This window comes from Salarias fasciatus, chromosome 12 (genome assembly GCF_902148845.1).
Source record: "Salarias fasciatus chromosome 12, fSalaFa1.1, whole genome shotgun sequence".
NCBI lineage: Eukaryota > Metazoa > Chordata > Actinopteri > Blenniiformes > Blenniidae > Salarias > Salarias fasciatus.
In genome coordinates this window covers 4,106,490-4,131,498 of record NC_043756.1, presented here as the reverse complement: position 1 = coordinate 4,131,498, position 25,009 = coordinate 4,106,490, and the positions used below count along the sequence as shown (strand labels likewise).

Below are 25,009 nucleotides of genomic sequence, written 5' to 3'. Positions count from 1 at the left end.
TAGCAAAAAAATTCAATGTCTAAAAAAATTCAGTGCAAAAAAATTCAATGTCTAAAAAAATTCAGTGCAAAAAAATTCGACGTCTCGAAAAATTCGGTGTAAAAAAATTCGACGTCTCAAATTCAGTGTCCAAAATTCGGAGTCAGAAATTCGCAGGCAACATCCGGGTAACTACGTCCCTACGGAAGCCCTAAAAGGACAAGATTGATTTTTTTTTTTTTTTTCGGCGAACCGGAAATCACGGGCTTTCGCCAGACAGCCACGCTCCGCTGCCCCGGACCGCAGACAGAGGTGAGTTTGTGCTGTTAATGAGTTATTTTGTGCTGTTGCCCTTTCCTGAATAACTTATATGATGCACGCAAATCAAAACTATCTGTCCAGAATCTGCACAGTGCAGTAGCCATATTTTGCCTCCTAATACACGGACCTGTGTGTTCTCTTGCTGCTGTCTGTGTTTTAGAGCAGGACGAGCTGCAGCCTTCCAAAGAACGGCAACAACCTCACCAAATTCACCAGGTAGCTTTATGTAAATACTACTGTTTCCATGCTGTTTGATACATGCAGACAGACGTGGGACATGCGAGAAAAATAGTTGAGCAGTGATTTAAAAGCTGATGGTGACTATATCAAAGACAGCAAGCAAACTACTGGAGAAACTTGTTCCAGGAGTTCTAATCAGTGTTAAACTTCAGTGGAGACATGGTTGACAAAGGTTTCCTTCAGTTCTGCTTTCTTTTGTTTTTTTCCCCCGATACTTTTGATTTTCATGTTTCATAATGAAAGGTTAGAAAAAAAAACAAAACGATGGCATAAGAACATAGCTCAAAACACAAACACACCCATTCACACCTGGTAGACCTGCATCAAAAGACACATATATGCACACACATGTACACACAACATGCACAGAACACTGATAATGATAAGAAAGAAAATAGTAATAGTTTGAATGTCATGTCCAGTTCTGCTTTGTTAATGTCATAAAGGTGTCATCTAATTGCATTAACTCACTCACTCACATGCTCACTAACTCACTTTCATTTACTCACACATTCATGTTTATTGACCGATGTCTTGTGTCTTTTTTATTTTACAGAAGGAGCTGGATGTCGTGATGAGAATGTGGAATACCCAGGGGATCCAGCCAGGCACTAAAGGACACGATGTGTTCCATGGAAAACCTTTCCTCTGTATCATGAACCAGAACTTCACCAAGCACAGGACGACCTCCAGCCAGTGGACAGAGGGAACATTGTCTTGGAGGACATCTGTCTTTGGAAACCTGACTTTGTCTGTGATCCAGATCTTCACCAGCTCTGCCTTGTGGTCATGAACAAAGTGAATCTTGAGGCAGGTCATAAGGCTGCTGGTAACCAGACTGTACAGACAGCTGAGGTTTTAATGAGAGCACGGCTGTCAGAGTCAGATTAACCCCCACCTACCAAAACTGTTCTCACAACAGCTATTGTTAAAAAATGTAGCCTACTGTGTTGAGCACACTTCCATTTCCAGTGTTTTATACACACCTGTTTTCTGATTGTCTCTTTTTACGGTGTTTGTATGAATTATTCCATGGATGCCTTGGAACAAATAAATGTGTTTAATTTTAATGTGGGATGTTTGCATGTCCTCTAAGTCCAACTATGCTTCACAAATATCCACAGTTTCTAAAAGAAAAAATCCATTATTCCATTGTATATGCTTAACTTACACTGCTGTACTCAGCTGTGGCATTCTTTAATACTGAAGTAACATTCAAGATCCATGTGTGCTAAGCTTTTTTGGAAAGGTCAAACCATCATCAGGTAATGTTAATTTTTATAGGACAGTCTCAGACAAATGCCTGAATGTAAATCATTTTTGTAGATATTTTGATTTTCACCTCAAAGATCTCAGACAGAGCCTAATAAAGGTTGATGTCAGCTGGTTTATCTGAATCTTACACCTGTGTGGCAACAGTGTGACGGAACAAATGGTTAACTTGAAACCTAAAACCAGGCATTTCAGTTTATGGTACAGCCAAATCTACACCACGGCTAAATTTCAGTTAAGATCCATAAATTTGTGTGAATGGAATCTCTTGTTTTGACTGATTTGAGTCAGTTTTTACAAAGAGTATCTCTTTATAAAGATAAAACTGTCCAGAAAGGATTATTGAATTGTTCTGATATTTATACCCTCAAATGGAGGCTGAATGGACTCAAATATTTGTGACAACCTCTATAGTCAGTGGCTGCATACTGGTTCACTCTCTATAGAGTACATCTGTACTTAAATTCCTCCTCATCTCTCTAAGGCACACACATCAATGGATGGCTGATGCCCTCGTGCACACCACCCATGTGGGCTCAGTCGCACAGCTTTTTGTTATAGTTTAACACACAACCACATCCATGCACACACTGATAACTGACAATCTGTGAAGTTTTTTTTTACATTTTCTAAATAAACAGCGTTGAGCCCTGCATCCTGGCCTCTTCGCCGGTCTTTGTTGCAGACTTGGAGCTCCTGGTTGTAAAACACACAACTTCACTGCGAGGTAAGGCTGGGCTCTGTACAGGTAGGTAAAACAGTCTCTCTGGTCTCTTCAATGCTTTAAGAGCATCAGAAACCAGTATTCTTGAAATCAGAGATATGAATCAATATAATTAGACTGGGAAATATAAAAGAGTTTGAGTTTGAAACAGTTTAATACAAAAATAGAATCTTTGTTGACAATGATATTCTGCAATAAAATCATTCAGGAACTGACAAGAGTTTGTCGAAAATAACACTGCATGAAAGTGAATAAGAGAAAACACAGCAGAAGGTGTAAAGCTGGCCTCCACACAGCTCCAGGATGAGGCGGAGACTTTGACAGGGTTTCCTCATCCTTCGTCCCACCAGCATCTCCGTCCACCTGCCACAGTAAAAACAAAAACTGAAATTATAATAGAAAACACCACTGAACAAGCCCTAAAATGCTATATTAATACAATATACAATCAGGAAGCAGTCTTGGTTGTTTCATCAATAGAATAACGGCTGTTAAAACCAACAAAGCAGAACCTTCTTGCAGTCAGCATCAAGCAGAACATTTTTTCAATTCAGGAAGACCTTAAATTTCACTGTGGCTCATTTCAAGCCCCCATTTCTCATTGACTGTGTCATAATTGATTCATTTTAACTTAATTTTGTAAAGAAAAAAAAAACAAGCAAAGAGTATGCCTTTTTTGTTTCACTATGAATTCAGACAAAACATTAGTGAATGTATTTTATTTTATTTGGATGTTTCAGACTTCCAAACACATCTAAAGTTTCTCAAGCAGGTTTCAGTCACCTTGCTCTTGTAAGTTAACATTGCCTGTGACTGATGATTCTGTCAACATAGAATCATTTGAAACAGTGACTTATATATCTTTTTTTGTAATGAGCATAAGGCTATGGCCATACGGCTGTATGTATGTAACTGCAAAAACACCAGAGTGTAAGGTTGTCAGGATGGCAAGCACGGAAACAGCAGTATTTGAATATTACATAAGTACATACAGCTACCTGGTGAATTTGGTGAGGTTGTTGCCGTTCTTTGGAAGGCTGCAGCTCGTCCTGCTCTAAAACACAGACAGCAGCAAGAGAACACACAGGTCCGTGTATTAGGAGGCAAAATATGGCTACTGCACTGTGCAGATTCTGGACAGATAGTTTTGATTTGCGTGCATCATATAAGTTTTTCAGGAAAGGGCAACAGCACAAAATAACTCATTAACAGCACAAACTCACCTCTGTCTGCGGTCCGGGGCAGCGGAGCGTCGCTGTCTGGCGAAAGCCCGTGATTTCCGGTTCGCCGAAAAAAAAAAAAAAATCAATCGTGTCCTTTTAGGGCTTCCGTAGGGACGTAGTTACCCGGATGTTGCCTGCGAATTTCTGACTCCGAATTTTGGACACTGAATTTGAGACGTCGAATTTTTTTACACCGAATTTTTCGAGACGTCGAATTTTTTTGCACTGAATTTTTTTAGACATTGAATTTTTTTGCACTGAATTTTTTTAGACATTGAATTTTTTTGCTATGAATTTTTTTAGACATTGAATTTTTTTGCAATGAATTTTTTTACACAGTTAAAAGAAATCAGTGCTGGAAATTCAAACGCTTTTAAAATTCAAAGTCAGATTTCGATGCAAAAATAATTCAGGTCTAAAAATTCAAATTCAAAATCAGATGGCACAGATTTACTTCCATACAACAGGGGTTAAATATCAATGACTGGTTAAATGTCAGTCAGTTTTGGCTCTGGGTGATGACACGTGACACTGAATGAGTCTGTGAAAAACAACACGCAACTTTAATGAGGCCTGATTGTTAAATTTGGCAAAAAACCACCAAGCATGTTCCTGCCTCTTAATACAGCTTCAGATGGTAAATTAAGGTGAATATTTATACTTTTAGTCATCGCATGTTGGGGCAAAATGAGAAATCTCACTTTTGATTGTGCAGAGAAATTAAATGATAGTTCTGTCTGTCTCAGTCGATGCTCAGCGCCCACAAGCCTGCACGCTTTCTGTGTGGGTGCAGTGTTTGAGCCGCGAGGTGGGATGGGGAGAGGGCAGCCAACTATTCAGCCATCTTTTATTGCCCCCAGATTCATGTTACTGGCTCCGCTGCGGAGGAGCCACACTTGAAAGGGACAGAGCGGTCACCTGATCCAGCCCAACGTGCCTCCGCTAACCCCGGCCCGGCGGGCCAGGCATCGGGGCGCCTGTGACTCCCAGCACCTCAATAATGCCATTGTCCCGACAGACACAGACAGAAACACACCGACACGCCCATTAAAAGGCCCGAACCACAACAGGCCGCGGCCCGGTTTGTCATCTGGCCTCTCCGCCCCATTCCACAGGCACGACTGGCCGAGACAGATGCTTATCACACGAGAGAAACACCCACATCAATCAAACCCTGCAAGAAACCCTGCATGAAGCACAATAGTATGATTCAGAGCTGCAGGCAGAACGCTGGTCACTGGTTTGATATGGAACCAAGAAAACAATCATCTGAAGCTTTCTACTGGCAGTTTCACCGCTCCGTGAGATCCGTGCCGACGAGCCGCCGCCGTGGCAGAAGCATTGATTAATCGCGTGGGCGTTTAATTTACGGGCAGTGCGACGCCGCACGAGAACAGCGATCACCTGAGGCGCAGAGGAAGGAGGAAGGCCTTCGTTCCCTTCCAGACACGCAGGGGGAAGCATGCAGGGCAGATGTGGCCGTGTGCTAAAATATAGATCGCTCCCTTAAAGGGCTGTTTAATCTGAGTCCTAATGAGGATGAATATGTGGATCATCAGTACACAGGAAGTGAAAGGAATGAGCTGTGTGTACACACACACACACACACACACACACACACACACACAGACACTCTTTATCACTGGCTTCATTAGCGAGAGTGTGTTTTTACCCAAATCAGTGCCAGTGTGTGCAGGAAAACTCCACTCAGGAGGATTTATTATACACTGAAAGGCGGCCGCCGGCTCTAATAGATGGTACTGTACCGGCAATCGATCTGCAAACAGCAACACGTTTATGTTGCTGCTTTTTTAAAGAAAAATCTAATCTCAGAAGACATATTGAACGTATTTGTAACGGGCGTTCAGGATCCCTCCGTCACTTTGGAGGTGAAGCTTGAAGTTTGAAAGGAAAGTGACGTTTCAGACCTAACGGCCCTGTTCTCCACAGATCCGGGTGGTGGAGCTGCCCAGTAAGACCCCGGTCTGCACCCTGCTGCCAGAGGCCAAGCTGGGAATGGTCATGTCCATGCAGCTCTGGCAGGTAAGCACGCCTCAGGTGCCATTCTAACCATCGCTGTGGATGTGTTTTTAACCACGCTGTCTGCCAGTGTGCGTTTCAAGTTCAGCAAGTTGACTCAGACAGCCAGCGGGAGGAAACGCTTCTTTCTTTAATGCTCAGCTGAATGTTTGCTTTCACTCACCTGCTTCACTGAGTAACACAACAGTCAGACACACAACAATAGAAAAGTCAAAAAGAAATCCACATGGGAGAAGCACTACATGATTTACGGCCCAACAAGTCATTCTGCGCCGTTTTTCCAAGCATTTCTTCTCAGCTGGCAGCGAATCCCAAGACTGTAATTAGAGTGTTTGGAAGGGCCGGCGGTTCACAGCCATATATCAGCCTGCAGCTGTACATCCAGCGCGATCTGGGTAAAAACTTAGCTTTCTGTTTGGTAAATGCTGTTGAAAGTTTTATTTTCCTCCCATTAATGAGACCCTATAATTATTTTTTATGGTTAATTGTCAACTGCTTTGGTTTTTGGCTTCGGGGACTCGGAGAATCCGGGTTTCAGACTTTCGCGAGCCTGCGGACGGTTTTGAATAAATTTTATGGGATATGCAAGTTTACAGGAAGCAGAAATGAGAACACAGCTTCTCGCAAGAGGCTCTCCTGTGTGTGTTTAATGCTCCATTCCTGCAATACACATCAGGGTTATTTTCATGAGTAAGGAAAAGTCATAAAAGTGACTTCATGTTTGTGATATTATAGACAAACGTTTGAGACTCGGTGCCGCTGACACGGTGTTTGTGTTTTTCTTTGTTTCCCTTTGATTCCTCTGTTGCACCCACCTTTCATCATAAGATTTATGAAGCAATGCTGGCTCAGCGTTGAGTGCCAGGAAACATAATGATCAATTATATCATTATAAATGATATAATATCATTGTAATACAGCGCAGGCAGCTGTCTGACTTCAAAGCCGAAGGGCCCAGGTGATTATAAATCATTTCAGGCTGATTCCTTTCAAGGCGGAGGCCTGTTCATCTGTTCCTGACTGACTGGAGCGGGGCAGGCACTGGGAAAAGACGCCAAAACACAACCTGTGTGTGCATTTATGCAGAAACCATTCTCTCTCTCTCGTGTTTGCCCCAAGAAGGGAAAAAAAATCACTCTATTTTTCTGTCTGCCCACTGTTTCCTTGACCTCAACACACACACACTCCAGGAAGAAGCCACTGCCTCTCCGTCTTTCCCCTCACCATCGCTGCCTTTTCTCTCTCTTCCTAGCGTTGAGACGAGAAGTGATTATCCTCCTTTATTTCTCAGATAGACTCACCAACAGATTTACGGCCGGCCTTTAAGACCTCTCTGCTGGAGTTTATGGAAACCACTAAACGCGGCGTTAAACAGAACTTTCTTCTCAGTTCAGCCCTCCAAATCCCACCCAGCTCTCAGTTCGTACGCCAGGCTTTGTCTGCAGGGTGGCAGGGCTTTATCATCTGATTTATCTGGCTGGTGGTGAAGCAGTAAACAATAGAGGAGGAAAGCAGGTCCTCGTCTGGGGGTTTCGACTCGTGCTCTGCGTGTTGGGCTTTGAGCAGGGGGACGGTCGTGATGCATGATGTGCAGGGATTTTAATGTGAACAGGGGCTGGTGGGGGGGAAAGGAAATGTTCCTATACAGATATCCATCACTCTCAGCTCATCGCCCTGCTGCCTCGTGGCCGTGACGTGAAGGAGGGAGCGGGAGCGAAACCCAGGCAAGTGATTGGTTCCTCATGTTGAAGCGGTGGCGGCCGCAACGTCGACCAGGCTTTTATTTTTACCGGAATTACTCCCCAAGGACATGACAGAATGTTGAATTTATTCATGATGCCGCATCTTCTGGTTAAATCTAATCTAATAATCATACAAAAATCCAACAATTTACATTGCGTAGGGTTCAAAATAAACTAGTCAGAGAGGAGTCTGTGCTCTACACATTTAATAGATAGCCCGTCCAATGAGAACATGTCATTCTGCATCAATATGTCTTGTTCTTGTGATGGCCTTCATGAGAAATGTTATCACATTAACCTGTTCTAAAAATATGAGGCCTTTCCAACAGCATTGAGTTCGGCGCTGCAGATATGTTTGATCCATTTGACATGATTCACTCAGGAAAATTAGATCTACTATTGTTTAGTCAAACTGTCTCTCTACAGAGTTGAACAAAGATCAAGATCACATAAACACTGAGTTATGCAGAATTTTTGTACAACGTTAGCAGCAGGAAAACTATTTTGAATGAAGTTTTTTTCTGTGTCACCTTTATTATCAGTTGGTAAGAGCAGTAAAGATCCTCATACTAAAATGAATGGCTGGATAGATAATCTAGAACGTTGATTAAGATTAAAATATTAGGAAAAATTCAATTCTACCTTACATGGAGGCTGATATTCTGCTGGGGTTTCCAACGTGATGATGTCACTGGTTGCCATGGCACCGAGCAACTTGCCTCTTCTTCTGCTGTGATGACATCACAGCATCAAAGTGAACTCAGGGTATATAAGGCCTGAGTTCTACTGCATGTCACTCAGTCCGTGTCTTGACACAGAACAGAGGAGAGCGAAGAACCAGGTGTTCCCACAGCGAGACAGCGAGCCTTTAGCACAGCGAGAGTTTATCACAGCGAGAGTTTAGCACAGCGAGAGTTTAGCACAGAGAGCTTTTAGCACAGCGAGGGTTTAGCACAGAGAGCTTTTAGCACAGCGAGCGTTTATCACAGCCAGAGTTTATCACAGCTCATAGCACAGCAAGCATCATGAGCGGAAAGGAGAAAGTGACTGGCCACAGGTCGTCAACAGTTAAGGTAATTTCTTTATTGCAACAGTTTTAAAAACATTCCAAGAAAAATATTTAGTAGTAGACCACACAAACTCATAGAAAACCAGAAAGTAATAAGCTTATGCTTTGTCCTACTCCTTTTCAAACATGCAGACTTTCCAGTTCCATTTTATTCATTGTTTTGTTTTTGTTTTCCATGTTCAAAATCAAACAGGAGCTGCAGGAGGCCTTACGTTACTACCGCACATTCGGTAACAAGCAGGTCGAGCAGTACGTTGAGCTGCACCATCGCTTCGAGAGCCTTGAGAAGGAAAAACAAAAGCTGCAGGACGAAAAGGAGGCGCTGAACCGCCAGATCAACACCTTTAAGTCCAGAGAAGAGCAGATGGAGGCCAAGCTCGAGGAGAAGGACCAGCTCCTCAGGACAATGCAGGAGGAGGTTCCGATCTTGAAAACAGCGTTGGAAATATACAAGAATGACGCTGAAACGGCCCACAGCATGCTGCACCAGCTCAAAGAGCAGTTCTCCCACCTGACCGATGTGCTCCACTCCAAATGCAAGGACGGTATGTACCTCCACACAGAGGTAAGTAAAAACTGCACGGAGGTTGCAGACTTGAGGGTGTGTGTGGAGAAATCCGAGGCTGACCTGGAGAAAGTGTTAGCCACAAAGCATGAGGAGCTGAACACACAGAGGGTCGCTCTCCAACAGCGATATGAGAGGAGCACAGAGCACCTCAAGCAGGAAATTGCCTCTCTGAAGATGGCTCTGAAAGAGTCCACCAGGCAGTGGGAGGACCACCAGGCTGCAGAACAGAAGAGGGCTGCTGCAGAAATCTCTGCTCTGCAGGAGAAGCACCAGGACGAGCTGAAGCTCCTCACAGCAGAGAGAGATGCTGCAGCCACAAGCTTCATGGCCCAGAAAGCAGCGCTGCTCACCAAAAATGAGGAGCTGATCGCACAGACAGGTTCTCTTCAAGAGAGATATGAGAGGACCATAGAGCACCTCCAGCTGGAAATCGCCTCCCTGGGGACGTCCATGAAAGACTCCAGCAGGATGTGGGTGGACCGCGAGGTCGCAAAAGAGAAGCGGGTGGCTGAGGAAATCTATGCTCTGCAGCAGACGCACCAGGAGGAGCTGAGACTCCTCAAAGCAGGTAGGGATGCTGCAGCCACCAGCTTCACGGCCCAGAAGGCAGCGTTGGTCACCAAAAATGAGGAGCTGATCGCACTGAGAGACGCCCTCCAACAGACATATGAGACGACCACAGAGAACCTCCAGCAGGAAATCGCCTCTCTGAAGATGACCCTGAAGGAGTCCACCAGGGAGCTGGAGGACCTCCGGGCCGCAGAGGAGAAGCGGGCAGCTGAGGACAGAAAGGAGGAGGCGACCGGCCATAGTTCCCCAGGAGTTAAGGTAATTTCTTTACTGCAACAGTTTTAAAAACATTCGGAGAAAAATATTTAGTAGTAGACCACACAAACTCATAGAAAACCAGAAAGTAATAAGCTTATGCTTTTCAAACATGTAAACTTTCCAGTTCCATTTTATTCATTGTTTTGTTCTTGTTTTTCATGTTTAAAATCAAACAGGAGCTGCGTGAGGCCTTACGTTACTACCGCACCTTAAGTAATGAGAAGGTCGAGCAGTACATTGACCTCCAGCACCGCTTCAAGAGCCTTGAGGAGGAGAAACACAAGCTGCAGGATGAAAAGGAGGCACTGAACCGGCAGATTGATAAATCCAAGGCTGACCTGGAGGAAGTGTTAGCCACAAAACACAAGGAGACAAACGCACAGACAGACGCTCTCCAGCAGAGATATGAGAAGACCACGCAGCACCTCAAGCAGGAAATAGCCTCTCTGCAGACGCGCCTGAAAGAGTCCACCAGGGAGTGGGAGGACCATCAGGCCGCACAGCAGAAGAAGGCGGCTGAGGAAATGTCTGCTCTGGAGCAGAAACACCAGGCCGAGCTGAGGCTCCTCAAAGCAGGTAGGGATGCTGCAGCCACCAGCCTCAAGGCCCAGAAGGCAGCGATGGCCACAAAGCATGAGGAGATGAATGAACAGAGCGATGCTCTACGACGGACATATGAGAGGACCACAGAGAACCTCAAGCAAGAAATAGACTCCATGCGGACACTCCTGAAAGACTCCACCAGGGAGTGGGAGGACCGTCAGGCCGCTCAAGAGAAGAGGGCTGCTGAGGAAATCTCTGCTCTGAGGCAGAAACACCAGGACGAGCTGAGGCTCCTCACAGCAGATAGAGATGCTGCAGCCACCAGCCTCAAGGCTCAGAAGGCAGCGATGGCCACAAAAAACGAGGAGATGAACGCACAGAAAGATGCTCTCCAACGGACATATGAGAGGACCACAGAGAACCTCAAGCAAGAAATCGATTCCTTGAGGAACTCTTTGAAGGAGTCCACCAGGGAGTGGGAGGACCGCCAGGCCACTCAGGAGAAGCGGGCGGCTGAGGAAATGTCTGTTCTGCGGAAGAAACACAAAGAGGAGCTGAGGCTTCTCAAAGCCGAGAGGAATGCTGCAGCCACCAGCCTCAAGGCCCAGAAGGCAGCGTTCACGCAGACCAACCTGGACAGCCGGACAAACCAGACCAAGACGGAGACCAAGATGCAGCTCAGTCAAGAGGAGTGGGAGAAAAAGAACAAGGCTCTTGAAGAACAGCTGCAGAGAGAGATGAAGGCGAGAGAAGAGACTGTTCAGCAGAAAGAACAGCTGCTGAAACGGTCTAAAGAAGCAGAGGAGGTCTGGATTGAGAAGGAGAAGACCTGGAAGCAGAACATCGACAAAATACGGCGGGAAATTCAGGTTCTCAGTGACGAGAACAACAAGCTGCAGAAAGTCGCCGTCATGGGCAACCGGGAGAAGGCCAAGATGAAGAAGGAAGAAGAGAAAGCAGAAAAACAGTTAGCAAAGAAGCGCAAGAAATAGAGAAAGCGCAAAAACAGGCAGGAAAGAAACACAAGAAATGGAGAAAGAGCAAAAAAACAGGCAGCAAAGAAACACCAGAAATAGAGAGAGAAGAAAAAGTGCAGAACTTCAGACAATGGAGAGTCTCCAAACATCCAGTCATCTCACTGGAGGCGACAGACTCTTCCTTTGTCTTCATGAAGTTCAAATGTTGCACAGAAAAAGCAAAAAAAAAAAAAAAGAATAAAAAATAAATAAATAATATAAAACATATAAGAACAATATTTTTGTGATCTATCTAATTCAACAATTAAGTTTTTTCTTTTTTTTTTTTCCATTGTTTTTATATATACACCAGTTTTGATCAGAACTATAACTTCTTAAATCCTGGATGCGTCACTGTAATGCACATTAAAACAACATTATTTGTTAAGCAAATTTTTAATTAAATGGGCAGTATTCCATTACAATACTCATACAAACATTTAACCTACTTAAAAAAAAATACTATACTACTATAATACTATATATATATATATATATATACATAGTAGATAATAGTAGATAATAACAGCCGTGTGTGGTTCAACATGTAGAATATCGTCCACTGCTTAATGCAAAGGGATGTGTTCAGTCTATATTTGACAATTAGTGCTGTTAAAATAAAGAAAAAAGCCGATGCAGATTACATGCGTATTAGTGCAGCCAGGAGGTTCACACTGTTTGAATTTCTCATTAATAATACCAAAGTTTACCTGATTAAATACAAAAAAAAATACTGAGCGTTGAGCCCTGATTTGCTGCGTAAATACAGCTAAGAAAACGCCGCAGAGGGTCACATGACTCCCAGCAGTTCCCTTCGCTGGCCCTCTGCTCTGCGAGCGGCTCGCCGTGCGTCTGTCCCTCCAGCTGTTCTCCAGTGATGGATCTGCTCCCGGAGCCCCGGCCCCACTCCAGCAGAGAGCCCTCTTGTAGAAAGGCCTGTGGAGGATATAATGAATTAGGTGTCTACCCAGGGTTCCCCGACCTCTGACCCATGACATCATCAATCAAGGAGGTCCTACTCTTAAGTGAAGCGGTGGGCCCCAAGCCTGGAACGCTGAGCCCGGTCCCTGCCGGCGAGCAGGGGCCACTGATTTTCACTTGTTTTTATTTGTTTTCATGATCCGTCAGTGTTCGTCCCCGCTGATGTGTTTGGAAGGGATACACGACTTTGTTTGTAATTTGTTTAAAGCTGAAAAAGGGGAAATACAGAGCGATAAGTGAGAAGGGTTTCACCAACAGTGGTGAAAAATGGCCGACGTGGCCTCTTTTGCACATATGGAAGAAATTTCTTCCTGGAGCTTCTGCATGGCACCGTGTTATTTCTGCAGGTATTTCAAAAAAAAAAGAGTGCCTATGTGAAGATCTGAAATGCATTCAGCATGTACAGCCTCCTTTTATGTTTTTAAAAAAAGTCTAATTGTTATTTGAATATTAGTATTTGTGGATTGAAATGTGTTCTTGACAAAACTCGTGTATTCTGCAACTTTCATGCTGAACTGATGAGAGTCACAGAATATATGACTGAGAAACAGTGAAGTCTGATGGCTGACATGCAGGCCGGGGTGTCTGGTTTCAGACAGTCACATGTAGGATGGAGGATTATTTCAGGGGTACTCAGTCCAGTTGAGGATGTAGCAGAATAGTTATTGAACCTTTCTGTCAATTTAGCCTGTGATCTAAAATTTTTTAAGCTCTTCAAGTATTTAAATCAGTGCCTAATAGTTAAAGCTGAAATGTTTCATATGTTTTATTTTCAGAATGATTTCCCCTCTTTCTCTTCCAGCAGCGCCGATGATATATGAAGCCTCTAATTTTTATCAGCCCACCTTTATGTTCTCATCCTCAGCAGTGATTTACAGCCCGGGGTTTGCCTCCACACACCCTCCGTGCACGTCTCATCATACACACACTCATGTAAAGGAAGCCGGCTCACTCTGAGGGGTTATCTGTGTTACCCAACAGTGCAGAGGCACCAATTTATCACTCTTTACATGTTGCACTGTTGACGTTTCCCTTTAAATGCGCACATGACCGCAGTGTGTGCGCTCGCTCGGCACAGGTTCCCTCCGTATGTGTTTAACAGACGCTTTGTGTCCTCGCCTGTTTGTGCATGTGGTTTCATTTCATTTCATGTGATTTGAAAGATTTACTCTGATGCATTGGCCAGTTGTATGTGTTCAGAGGTGAAATGGGGATGAAGCAGGATTAAACACTGTGTTTTCTTTTTGTACATTAGTTGACTGTGGAATGCAAACATGCTGTAGAAACGGAAAGTTAAAGCAGCAGTCGGTCACAGAAAACATGCATGTGCTAATTCTTACACTAAATTTTAACCCTTTATCTGGCAAGAGACTGTTGCTTTAACATTTATTCCATTAAGTCATGCTCACGGTCATGTTTTACAAATCAAATCATCAAGCTGGCACGTGCACGAGCACGTGCAATGTTAATGACGTTTCAGGAACGTTTCTCATTTCCATGACAATGTTTCGAAAACGACGTCGGTTCATTTGAATCTGCAGAAACGCTGAAAACGATGCAGTTAGCATGTTGGTTGTTATAATGAAACCAAACGTGCACATAAACATGAACAGTGGGAGATGACGGAGTTGAGTTGCTCTTCCGGCGACTCTCAGCTGTTAAACTACCAACTCCGTGGAGAATCTGGACTGGGAGTCGTGAAACTCTGGAGGGAAACATGGCTGTTATTGTCCATCTACTGAGCATGTGCAGAACTTTAGCATTTTCATGAACTTCTGCCTGGGGACCCATTTTCAAAAGTTGCCTTTTCAGTGGTCCGAGCGCCGGGCAGTCAAAGTTTTTTGGGCCTCAGTACAAAGAAAAGAAAAGTTTCATTTGTTGAATAATAATCTCAGTGGAAGAAATCAGTCCGACTCCACGGTGCTGCAGGTCTGGCAGGAGCAGAAGTTGAGGCGTAAACAGACAGCACATACAAAAAAAAAGAGATTATATATCTGTAATGAGTTGAATGATACGTTTGGAAACTGGTATTTCGCAGCGCGCGTCTCTGACTGTATTTATCTGTGCTGGCCGCGAGCGCTGCGGCTCGGCAATATGGATGAGGAGCAAAGTGAGCGGTGCCGTAATGGAGTGCCGGGAAGCGAGCGCAGCGCCTGACGGATGGAGGCCGCAGCGTCTCTCTGAGTGTCGGCGGGAGCTTCCAGGACGATAACCTCTGCTCCCCCGGGCTCCCAGCGCCGCTCGGCGGTCCCTGTGGTCTCGCCTCACGTCTTCACTTGGTTCCCCTCCTTGTCGTCCCCCCCTCTCTTGCAGCCCGACTCGGGCCCCGGGCCCCTCCTGTTGGCTGGATACGAGGACGGGTCCTTGCTGCTGTGGGATGTAACCCAGAGGGCCGACCTGAGCCGAGTCAGAGCCCACCCGGAGCCCGTCATGTGCCTGACCTTTGACACCGAGCGTCTGAGGGGCGTATCGGGCTCCTCGGAGAGGGAGCTGGCCTCCTGGACGCTGGATGAGCAGAGCAAGCTTCAGGTCAGCAGAGGACACTCAGATAGAGGCGCTGCTGTTTTCTCTCACACGATTCCTGCTTCTGCTCCTCTTTTTTCATATCTGCTCATCATGACTTCCTTCGTCCTCCTCGTCCCGTTTCAGTCTTTATCAGTTTCATAATCAATATCTAGCGTCCTCCTCTTTGGACAGCGATTCTTAGCAGTCATCCAGAATCCACGGTAACGCCAGACTTCCTGTTACCTGCAGTAACTTTTTCATAATTTTTAAATTCATTTTGCAAACTGTTCAACCATTTGTTACTTTATTCCTTGGTATTCAAACCATTGATGATATTAGGTAAACGTGCTGTGATGATGTTGAGTGTTGCAACACTGCAGAATTTGACAAGCAGTTAAATAAAAATATAAGTGCATCATTTTTAATTTGGATAACAAGGATGCACTGAGCAGAAACAGAAATGATTCAGTTCAGTCAGTGTTTGCCATATAAAACTGATAGAATAACAATTTCCAATATATTATTTGGTACTTTGATTTTTTTAGACATGTAGAATACTAAATATTTAAAGTATTTTCTTACTAGTATTTACTCCATTACTCATTATTGCTTGTAATGTTGTAACTCACATTGTTTCTGTACCAGCCTAAACAGAGAATTTCTGATGTTTAAAATACTAAATTAATTATGCATTAATAATGCTTAGAGGCTAAATGTTCATAGTAACTGATAATAATAACAATAATAATAATAATAATAGAGTATAAAGTAATGTAATGATAGTGATCAGTGACGATTTTCTTTGCATTTTTATGAAATAGTTCAAAGTTGCACATTTTTAAGATTTCAATCATTCATAAATGTTGAAAGTGTCTCGTGTAAGTGCCGTTGGACGGTCCGGTCCCCTGTTAAAATCCCGAACCCTCCTAATCTGTTAACTAATTGCTGCACAGGAGAGTCTGCGGAAATCCCATAAAATATTACGAAAAACAACGGTAATGGAGAAGATGGGAGCCTTTCTCCAGCCTGGCTTGGAAAACATTAAGGGGCCAAAGAGGAAGAGGCTCAGCGGGGCTCCAGGGGCCATAAATCAGCTGCTGGTTACACAGCGTTGGCAGGGCGAGGGGCCAAGGGCCGGGCTGGGGCTGTCACTCCAGAGTCCAGCCACCCACACACACACACACACACACACACACACACACACACACACACAGTCACACATTAGGCCTGGATATATGGTTAAAATACCAATGATTACAGTTCTGGAAAAACATGGCATTGAACTTGTTATTTTCCAGAAAGAAGAAGAAAAACAATCGATGTTTTCCTTCAACAATCTAAAAGAAAAAGAGAAAAGAAACAAGTGGGACATCCTCTCAGCTCTCGTATTTATCTTCACACACATTCAGCGTTTCGCGTTCTGTCTGGAAGTTTCCACGGCGGCGCAGATCACACCAGCGCCGCGCCGTAATTCATTTAACATAACAGCCAGCGCTTCAGAGACTTAACGCCTCATTTCAGGCTGTATTTTCTCTTGATTTCATGAGCAAAAGGGAATGCTCCCATTTTTCAGCCAGCCGCCATGAATCAGGGCCGAGGGGAAGCCGGAGCTGATATAGTGCACTCCTGCACGCTGAAGGGGTATTATTTTTTCCAGAGCTTTTTACAAATGAATGCTTGAATTAGAAATATTTGCAAAGCCCCCTTTTTTTTTTTTTTCAGCCAAAATATGCGTTTAGAAAAACACTACGAAGGATTTGATTCAATATACCGAAAACAGGAGGAGAGTGGTTATTTGGTTTATTTTGCTCGAGCAACAAAATATTGATTCAGCGTGTAATCCAGGATGAGGATGACAGGGAAAAAGCACAAGGAGAGGGAAAGGATCCAACAGGGGCTTTTAAATTATTCTGAAGTGCAGCTCAGTGTGACGTCCAGACAGCTATCCTCAGTTCTTCCCACAAAAGTATTTTTGTGTGGCCGGAGCGAAGGGGGCGGCGAGGGGACCTGCCGGGTGGCGGACCCGGGCCCCGGGTCCTGACGGACGACCCGTGAGAGGTAATAAAAATATCAAAACCTAGGAGGCCCCCTAACCAAACAAAAAACACATCTGCTGTAAAGGGAACAGTAGTTCACAGTGGGAGGCTGCAATAAAGGCTGAGGAGGCTGTAAGTGCCACAGCATCCCGCTTCCCACAAATTAACCCGGCGATGCAGACCAGAGCGGCGGGCCGGGCGGCCAGGGCACATCTGTACTGCTGTGTGTGTGTGTGTGTGTGTGAAAAGGAGAGACTGAATGTGACACAACGCAGCGCAGTTATGATTCAGTGGAGCTGAAGGGCTGTGAAGTGAGCTTATCAAGGCCAGATAAAGACCGATAGCCTCAGGAACGGAGGTTAATGTAATACACATGGCTCCCCGAGGCTTTTATCTTCCCTGTGACCCCCCTGGCCCCGCAGCGCTTCGCAGTAGAGAGGCATCACACTCACCGCGCAGCGGTGCAGTGGCTCGGAATTTTGCCCCACGAGGGGGGAAATTATTCCCGGGTTGAGTCTCGATTGGAGTTTTCATGTTCTCTCTGTGGGTTTTTCCCCAGAATCATAGATATGAGGTTAATTGTCTGAATTGGCTGGAGGTGCCTGTCTTCCCTCACAGCGCCAGTGAGATAAAGCCTCAGAAGATTCCTCTGAGCGTGCGTTTCTCTGGGAATGTGTCCGGGTGTGAGGACTTTTGCAAGCCGCTAAGCCACATGGACGTATTTTCGGGCGGTCACTCGCGTTCGTTGACAAGTGCGCTGATGGGTTTCTCCGGTAGAAATGAAAAGAGACAGAGGTCACGGGCAGGAGAGGGAGGAAACGGGTACAGACAGACGAAGATGAGCAGAATGAATCAAGCGTGGCTGACGGCTCGCTGCAGGTGGACGTCCCGCCCCTCGTCCTCACCGCAGTGCAAGGATGCCCCACGTCGGGCAGTCCGTCCTGATCCGACCCCTGATGTACGTCTGAGCAGCTCGCATAGAAATTCAGACATTTTTTGTTTTTTATTTTATTGAGCAGCCCCCCCCCCCCCCCCCCCGCCTGTTTTCTGAATGGGATTGCTCACCTGTTTGACACGTCCATCTCCTGTCAGCCGCAGCCGCGCTCCGGCAGACAAGGTGACAAAAGGCTGTAATCTCCCGCCGCGGAGTGTGAGTCAGGGACGGGGCGTGTCAGGAATACCTGCGAAAAGCCTCCCAGCCGCCAGGCTCCAGCGAGTGAGCGATGATGGGACGTTTCACTAGATCCGTGTGAACACTCGCGCCGGTGCCAAGTCTGAGGTTAGAGCGTTGGAAGGGGGTGGGGGGGGCATTGAGTGAGACTTGCCAAGTGGACGCTCCCCTTTGAACGTGGGGAGATGCTGCAGGAGACGGATCCCGAAGTGTGTGTGAGTGTGTGTGTCTACATGCTGTAACACAGACCAGGAAGGAGCGCTGGAGCAATAAAAACGACGGCGCTCGAAGACGGATCCTGACTGAGATGAGATGGTTCGGAGGGAGAGGCGGCGCGAGCCGAGCCAGGACTCCTCGTTTGAAGGATTTCTTTACAAGATCGGATCCTGGTTTGTTGACGTCGTGGAGGTGGGCTGCTGCTTTTTCGCAGCGTTCGCTCAGCTGTGCAGCGGGCCTGTCTCAAGAGTAACAATGGCGGTGCTGCAAAACACTCAGTTAGCAAATGTCACTTCTTTTCCAAAAGCAAACAAGCGATCGCTTGAGTGACGGAGAGGAAAAACAAAAACAACAAAGAAACGGCAGAGACTGCAGCTGATTAACATTTCTGCCCAAAGTCATTTCTCAGTCTTTTTTTTAATTAATTTTTTTAGAAAAACTAAACTAATATTTTCATAACAGTCCAAAAAACTGTCCAGAATCAAATCAGTGATAAAATTACTGTTTACTAATGGAAAATACAAACCTACTTTTTCAGTTTCTGAGTCTTTTTTTGTTAGGATTTGTGCCCTGTGCATATATATGATAAATATTAAGCAGTTTTCATATCAACCTCACAGAAAGGCGAGAATCAGATATCTAAATAGTGTTTGTTTTTGTTTTTCACATGTCCAATATGATCCTTTAATAAACTCTGCCACAAAAAAACATTAAAAAAAATGCACAAATCTCTTAAAACTACAGTGATTCAACAGGAGAATCTCGCCTGTAAGAAGACATCAGATGTTTTTTTACAAGCTCCAGACACAATTCCAACGACCAAATAAACTTGAATTAAAAAAGCCCATGTTCATTCAACTCGCAATGAATTCCAGAAACGGTGATATCATGTAAGCTTCATCTTTATGAAGGAAAAGCCTCAAAAATAGGAATGTGTCAAGTGATAAATAGTGATGATTTTAACATGTCTTACAGTTTCTTATATAGTAATTCACATATGAACAAACACTGTAGGCGCCTTAAAATTATATTCCTGTCGGCTCCTATTTTTTGTTATTGATTGGACTGTTATCTTTAAAAAGCTGAAAAAATATTAATGTCATTTGTTTTTTAATATTTTCTTTTCCACAAAGTATCCCTGTAAAATTAGACAGAATTTTGGTGATTTTTTAAAAATTTTTTTAACAGATAAATCACCTGAAAACGTCAAATTAACCTTCGGTTGTCGACTTTTAACGTTGCTGTTCATCACCCAGCCATTTAATCAGCTAATTGTTTCAGCCTGTCACATGAAAACGCAGAATAAACAATGTCGCCGATTCCTACGCATCCGCACGAGCATCGCTCACTTTAATTTATCGCCGCTCTCGCTCCACTTTCTCAGACGGCGCAGAGACGGCGGCGGCCGGCCTCGCTGAGTGACCGTTACTGCCTCTCCACCAATTTACTGCTTACTACTGACCCTTTAATGAAACAAATGCCTTTTCCTGACACAAACTATGGGAAGCAAAACAAACAAAAACAGACACTTAAACCCATCATTATCAGGGCTCTAATGCGAACCAGATGGGGAGCGGTGGGGGCATACCACATACTTGAGGTAATAACAAAGCTCCAAACGATCTCTCACCCCCCCTTGGTTTGGCTTTAGCGGCCACACACTCTTTCACACTGGCGCTGCCACCGACGGTGGTTTGATTTACCAAAAAAGAAAAGTTGAAATGGCATCATATGTCTGCGGAGAACCCTTTTTTTTTTTTTTTTTTTATCATTATGATCAATGACATTCCTCCCCGCTCGCCCTCTCTCTCTCTCTCTCTGACATTCCACTTCATCCACTCGGGCTGTGAGTACCTGGCTTATATCTTCCACATGCAGCCTGTGGATGGTTCCTGCCCGGAACAGGAGCACGCAGATAAATTCTCCCCTCGTCTCCTCCCATCCCGGATCATTAGTCTCCCCAGACGCGACTTATGAAGTCGATTTTACGCTGTCCAGTTGGATTTCGGCTCCGCTGTCCAGATGTTTGCGTCCCATCCGGCGGTCCTGCGGCGATCCTCCGGCGCCGCAGGAAGAGCACGTTCGCTCCCCAGGAATGCCTTGCCACGGCGGACCTTTAGATAGCGATCTCCGCCGCCATTCATTATAATATGTCAGAGCGTTGCCCCTTTAAAAAGATGGATTCAGTCCTTGGGACGCTGTAGATCACAGGGAGGGAGGGGGCGGCTGCGGCTAATCTTTAGCAGGCAGACGTTGCCGCGGCGTATTTATCGGCGCCGTCCGCCCGCTGATCAGACCTTTCAGTGTGAATGTAATTCATCAGGCGCGTTCTCGCTCTCTCGCGTAACAAACTGAGACGCAGGTAACCCAAGGCCCTGTCGCGCTCGCCTCCCCACCTCCAAACCAAATAGCGGGACGCGGAGAGATTTACTCGCGGCCCTCGTGCCGTGATGTTTTACGGCCGATGATTGACTCCCAGGAGTGTGTGTCCAGGTTCGACAGGCCCTCCGCCTCACACTTGGACCTCAGTCATCAGATCAGCTGATAGCCTCGCTCTGTCAGTGTTTGCTTTGGCCGCGTTTTGCTAGACGGCTGTGTGATTAATCGACTCTCTGACCTAATTAGTATGTCTGACTTTATTTTTAAGTGCAATAATTTTATTTCTCAGACGTTTACATTTGCTGTGAATGTCCGTGTGGAGGCGGGGATTCCTGTAAATCTGTCACTCCGTACACGCAAACACCTGCCGTGATTCTCCTGCGTGTGTTTGTACAGTTGCGGGACGGTGTGACGCTGGTCAACCCCGGGGTCTCCCAGCTGTGCCTCCGGGGGGACGGGAAGCTCCTGGCGTCGGCGGGCTGGGACCACCGGGTGCGGGTGTTCGGCTGGAAGAAGCTCCGCCCGCTGGCGGCGCTCCAGTACCACACCGACATGGTGCTCAGCGTGGCCTTCTCCGACCACCAGGACCCCCGGCGGAGGCTGCTGGCCGCCGGGTCCAAGGACCAGCGGATCAGCCTGTGGTCCATTTACAGCGAGGGCGGCGACGCTGTCTGAGCCTCGCCGGGCTCGGACCACGGACAAACTGATAAACCGAATGCACAGCAGCCGTCTTTTATACGATGAATAAAATTCAACTCACCAAAATGATTTACTTGTTCGCAGTGTGTTCATCCTCATTCCTCACAGGATTTTATCCCTTTAACTGCCGAGAAGAAACCGTGATGAGAAGAAATCAGTGGAAGGTAAAACCATTAACTGTTTAATGAAAAACGTGTAATGGATACAAATTGAAGTGATGAATTAACCAGAAACTGAAAGAGTTGTGCTTTTTCTTGCCTGTGGGATTCCAACAGCTCTTAACGATGATGTGAAAAACATTAAAGGCCCAGTATTGAACCTGAAATGAACACATGTGGGGTGTGGGAGTCGGAGAAGCTCGGACAGAAACTCGCTCATCCTCCCACGTTCGAACGATCTCTGAGTGACTTCTGTAAACAGAATGAATGTACAGATAAGGTAACACATTCAAGATGTTTTTTTTGTTTCTAGATGTGAAATCAGAGCCGTATAGAAGCAGAGAGACAGTCTTTCTCCTTTCAGGCCACCTGAAGTAGCTTTCAAATAGCTAATTAGGCCTCAGCTTGCTCCTTTCAGTCCACTGTTTGCTGAAACCGAACTCAATGCTCGGCGCGGCTCTGTGGACGTGTTGACTCGTCTGATGGGAGATCTGCTTCAGTGGTCTTGAATTTGAGGTGTACGGCGCACCTGAGCAGCTATTTAATCCCGCGTTGTTATTCTAGCGGGTTTCAGCTCCACACTCGGGCCCTCCGGCCTGACCCGAGCTGTATTTGTCAAACAGGGTTAATCACGGCGGGGAGACGGAGCGCGGGGGGGTGTTGGTTTAGTCGGGGTGCTGAACGGCTCTTCTGGGTCGCTTCATGATCTGATTGACTTTTTAATGCTTGTTAAGAACGTGAGAAAAATGACTACTGTGGAGCTTTATTTTTAATTTTCTTTTAATCATCAATACAATCTTGATCATTTTTCAGATTTTTAGGACTAAATAAAGATGTTTTCTCATAAAAATGACATTTGCCAAGAAGGCCAAGAGGTCTTGTTGTGGAAATCCCAAAGAAAACAGAGAGGTGTTGTTTTCCCCGTTTACTGTCTCTAATAATATCTCAGCCCGTCGATGAGCAGCATGGGAGCTCATGTGTTGCAACGCCACGCAGCGAGGCCGGGGGCCGGGGGCCCGGGCTTCAAACGCTCGGCGCTCCGCTCCGTAACGACTTGGTCTCCCGGGGACGATCCCGAGTTGAGAAGCTCATCACGCTGTACAGGAAAGGCCTGAGAAATCAAAGGGCCCGGCCCGGCGCAGTGGCTGCGAGTCATTAGCGAACGGGGGAAAGACAAGGTCATTTGCGAGACGAGCGGCTTGGCTGTGTGGCGATACTGTCATGGAAAAAAGCTGCAGATCTGCTGGGGTTTTTTTTCCCTCTGTGTTTGCCTGTTTTCATAAAAGTATTATGATTAAAGTATGTTTACATCCTGAATTTGTTGAAAACTTAATAACCCATGAAAAAAACATTTTTTTTTTCCCCCTAATTGTTTTTGTGTATGACTTGTTTTTCCCCCTGTTCCCCGCGGAGCTCCTGCTCCTGCACCTTTTGTCTGTGACCCCTGCGGTGACACCTCGCATTCATAATAGCTTCCTAACTCTCCTGTCGGCTTCGAACAAACAGAGGCGGCGTGGGCCGGCTTCCGTCCATTCTCTGATAAATCAAATGCGGAGTCCATTGGCGCAGATGTCTGCGCTGAATGGAGGAGGCAGCGGCCCACCGGCCACAGAAGTGCCTGGCGGTGGGGCGGCGGCGGCGGCGGCTCGCCTCGTAAATCACTTCATAATGGATCATTTAGGAAGTCAATAAATGGACAGGGGGACTGTCTGCACAATGGGCCGGTGCTTCAGTTATCACCTGACGTGTGTCTTCCTTGGCCTGAGGGGTCACAGGTCAGCCGGGCTTTAGGATGGGACGTCATCCGGTAGGTGTGTGTGTGTCTGTGTGTGCGTCCCCTGAACCCGCCGTTGTGTTATTCCTGGTGAAGATGTCACACTGGGCCTGATTATTTAGAAAGCCGAAATGGTGAAAAAGAGCAGTTTTAGGAAAATAATCCTTCTCCTCACAAGCCAAGACCAACGTCTCCCCTCATGGTGGCGTTGACTGTATTTGTTATCCCGTATGTGAATTAATACAAATGCATGGAGGGGCTCTGGCTGCGGTGGTGATAGGTTTGGATGTTCCACCTGAAACGTCCGTCAGCAGCCTCATGAACAGCGTAAACCGTAGCTTGTTTTGTATTGGCTGTGAGGCCGGCGGGGGGGAAGTATGTGAAACATGGGCTCTTTCCCAGCAGGTTTACCTGGCTTGTTATTAATAAGTGTCCCCAGATACTGCCGGAGTGCTCAGCAGCAGAGGGATTCGGGCCCGAGCCCGGCACATCAAACCCCCGACGGGCCTGTCGCAACAGATGTTCCAGATGCAGCCGAGCGTCACATGACGCTTCTCCTTGCGTTATCATCCCTCTGTCTCTTCATGTTTCAGTGGCAAGTCCTTGGCACCCTGTTTCTTTCAGATCTGCGGGAACAAAAATGATCCAGATATGAATTAATAAAGGAAGGATGATGTTTTGTCATCAGCATATTGCACTTTGTAATGATGCAGGAAATTAGATATCGAATGTAATAGTTATGAAATGTGTTTAAATAAACATAGTTTCCTGCAGGGGAGTCATGCTGGCAGTTTTTAATATTATAGAGAGTAAAATGCAATTCATTCTAATTCCTGCAGTAGGCGCAATTTCCCCAATTTTCCAGGGCTTGAAGGCTTCGTCATCATTTCTCTCTGTACTGAGGGATCAATATTCATCCGCTTATGTAGACTTCATAAATGGCAAGCATGAACAGAATGGAAATTGCCAAGTGCACCAGTCCAAAACGTGTCTGATTTACTGATACTTGGAAAACATAATGCTTTTTTTTTTAAAAAAGGAAGAAAAAAAAATTACCACCATGAAAAGCTTCAAGTTGTCCAGTTAAGGACTTGGTTGAGAAAATGACCATATAAGGGAACCTCCATGTTTTGTCCTTTCTTTAAAACTACACGCCATCATCATCACTCACAAAACACACCACTTTTTTTGCATATGGTACATGATATTGTGGAGGCCTTGTTGTGTAGATTAAACTATAGAACAGTGGAAGCTTTTTTTTTGAAAATGTAAGCTTCAAAATAGCCTTTGTTTAACTTTCCAACTAATTTTTTTTAGGCTTGCAAAAATAATGTTTATTGGTATTTATTTATAGTGACTTGAAATGTTACAAAGGTTAAACAATAACTTGCTTGTGAAAATATTAATCTTACTCATGAATGCTATTAAAAGAATTCACCTTGGGAATTAATAAAGCATTTGTATTCTATTCTATTCTATTCTATTCTATTCTATTCTATTCTATTCTATTCTATTCTTACAATAC

General features: G+C 45.3%; 1 protein-coding gene and 1 long non-coding RNA gene across 2 annotated transcripts in view; both read left to right on the top strand.

Annotated features, from left to right (window-relative positions):
• gnb1l (guanine nucleotide binding protein (G protein), beta polypeptide 1-like) overlaps positions 1-21,597 on the top strand; it is a 30,167-nt gene extending 8,570 nt beyond the window's left edge. Inside the window, exons 6-8 of the mRNA XM_030105427.1 lie at positions 5,710-5,802; positions 14,860-15,075; positions 21,250-21,597. Of these exons, the coding sequence (XP_029961287.1) occupies positions 5,710-5,802; positions 14,860-15,075; positions 21,250-21,528 (588 nt within the window). The 3' untranslated portion in view covers positions 21,529-21,597. The remainder of the gene's footprint in view (positions 1-5,709; positions 5,803-14,859; positions 15,076-21,249) is intronic.
• LOC115398588 (uncharacterized) lies at positions 13-1,706 on the top strand. The gene is made up of 3 exons (XR_003932587.1): positions 13-291; positions 461-516; positions 1,097-1,706. It is a non-coding gene; the product is annotated as an uncharacterized LOC115398588 (long non-coding RNA).
• Positions 21,598-25,009: the final 3,412 nt, after the last annotated feature.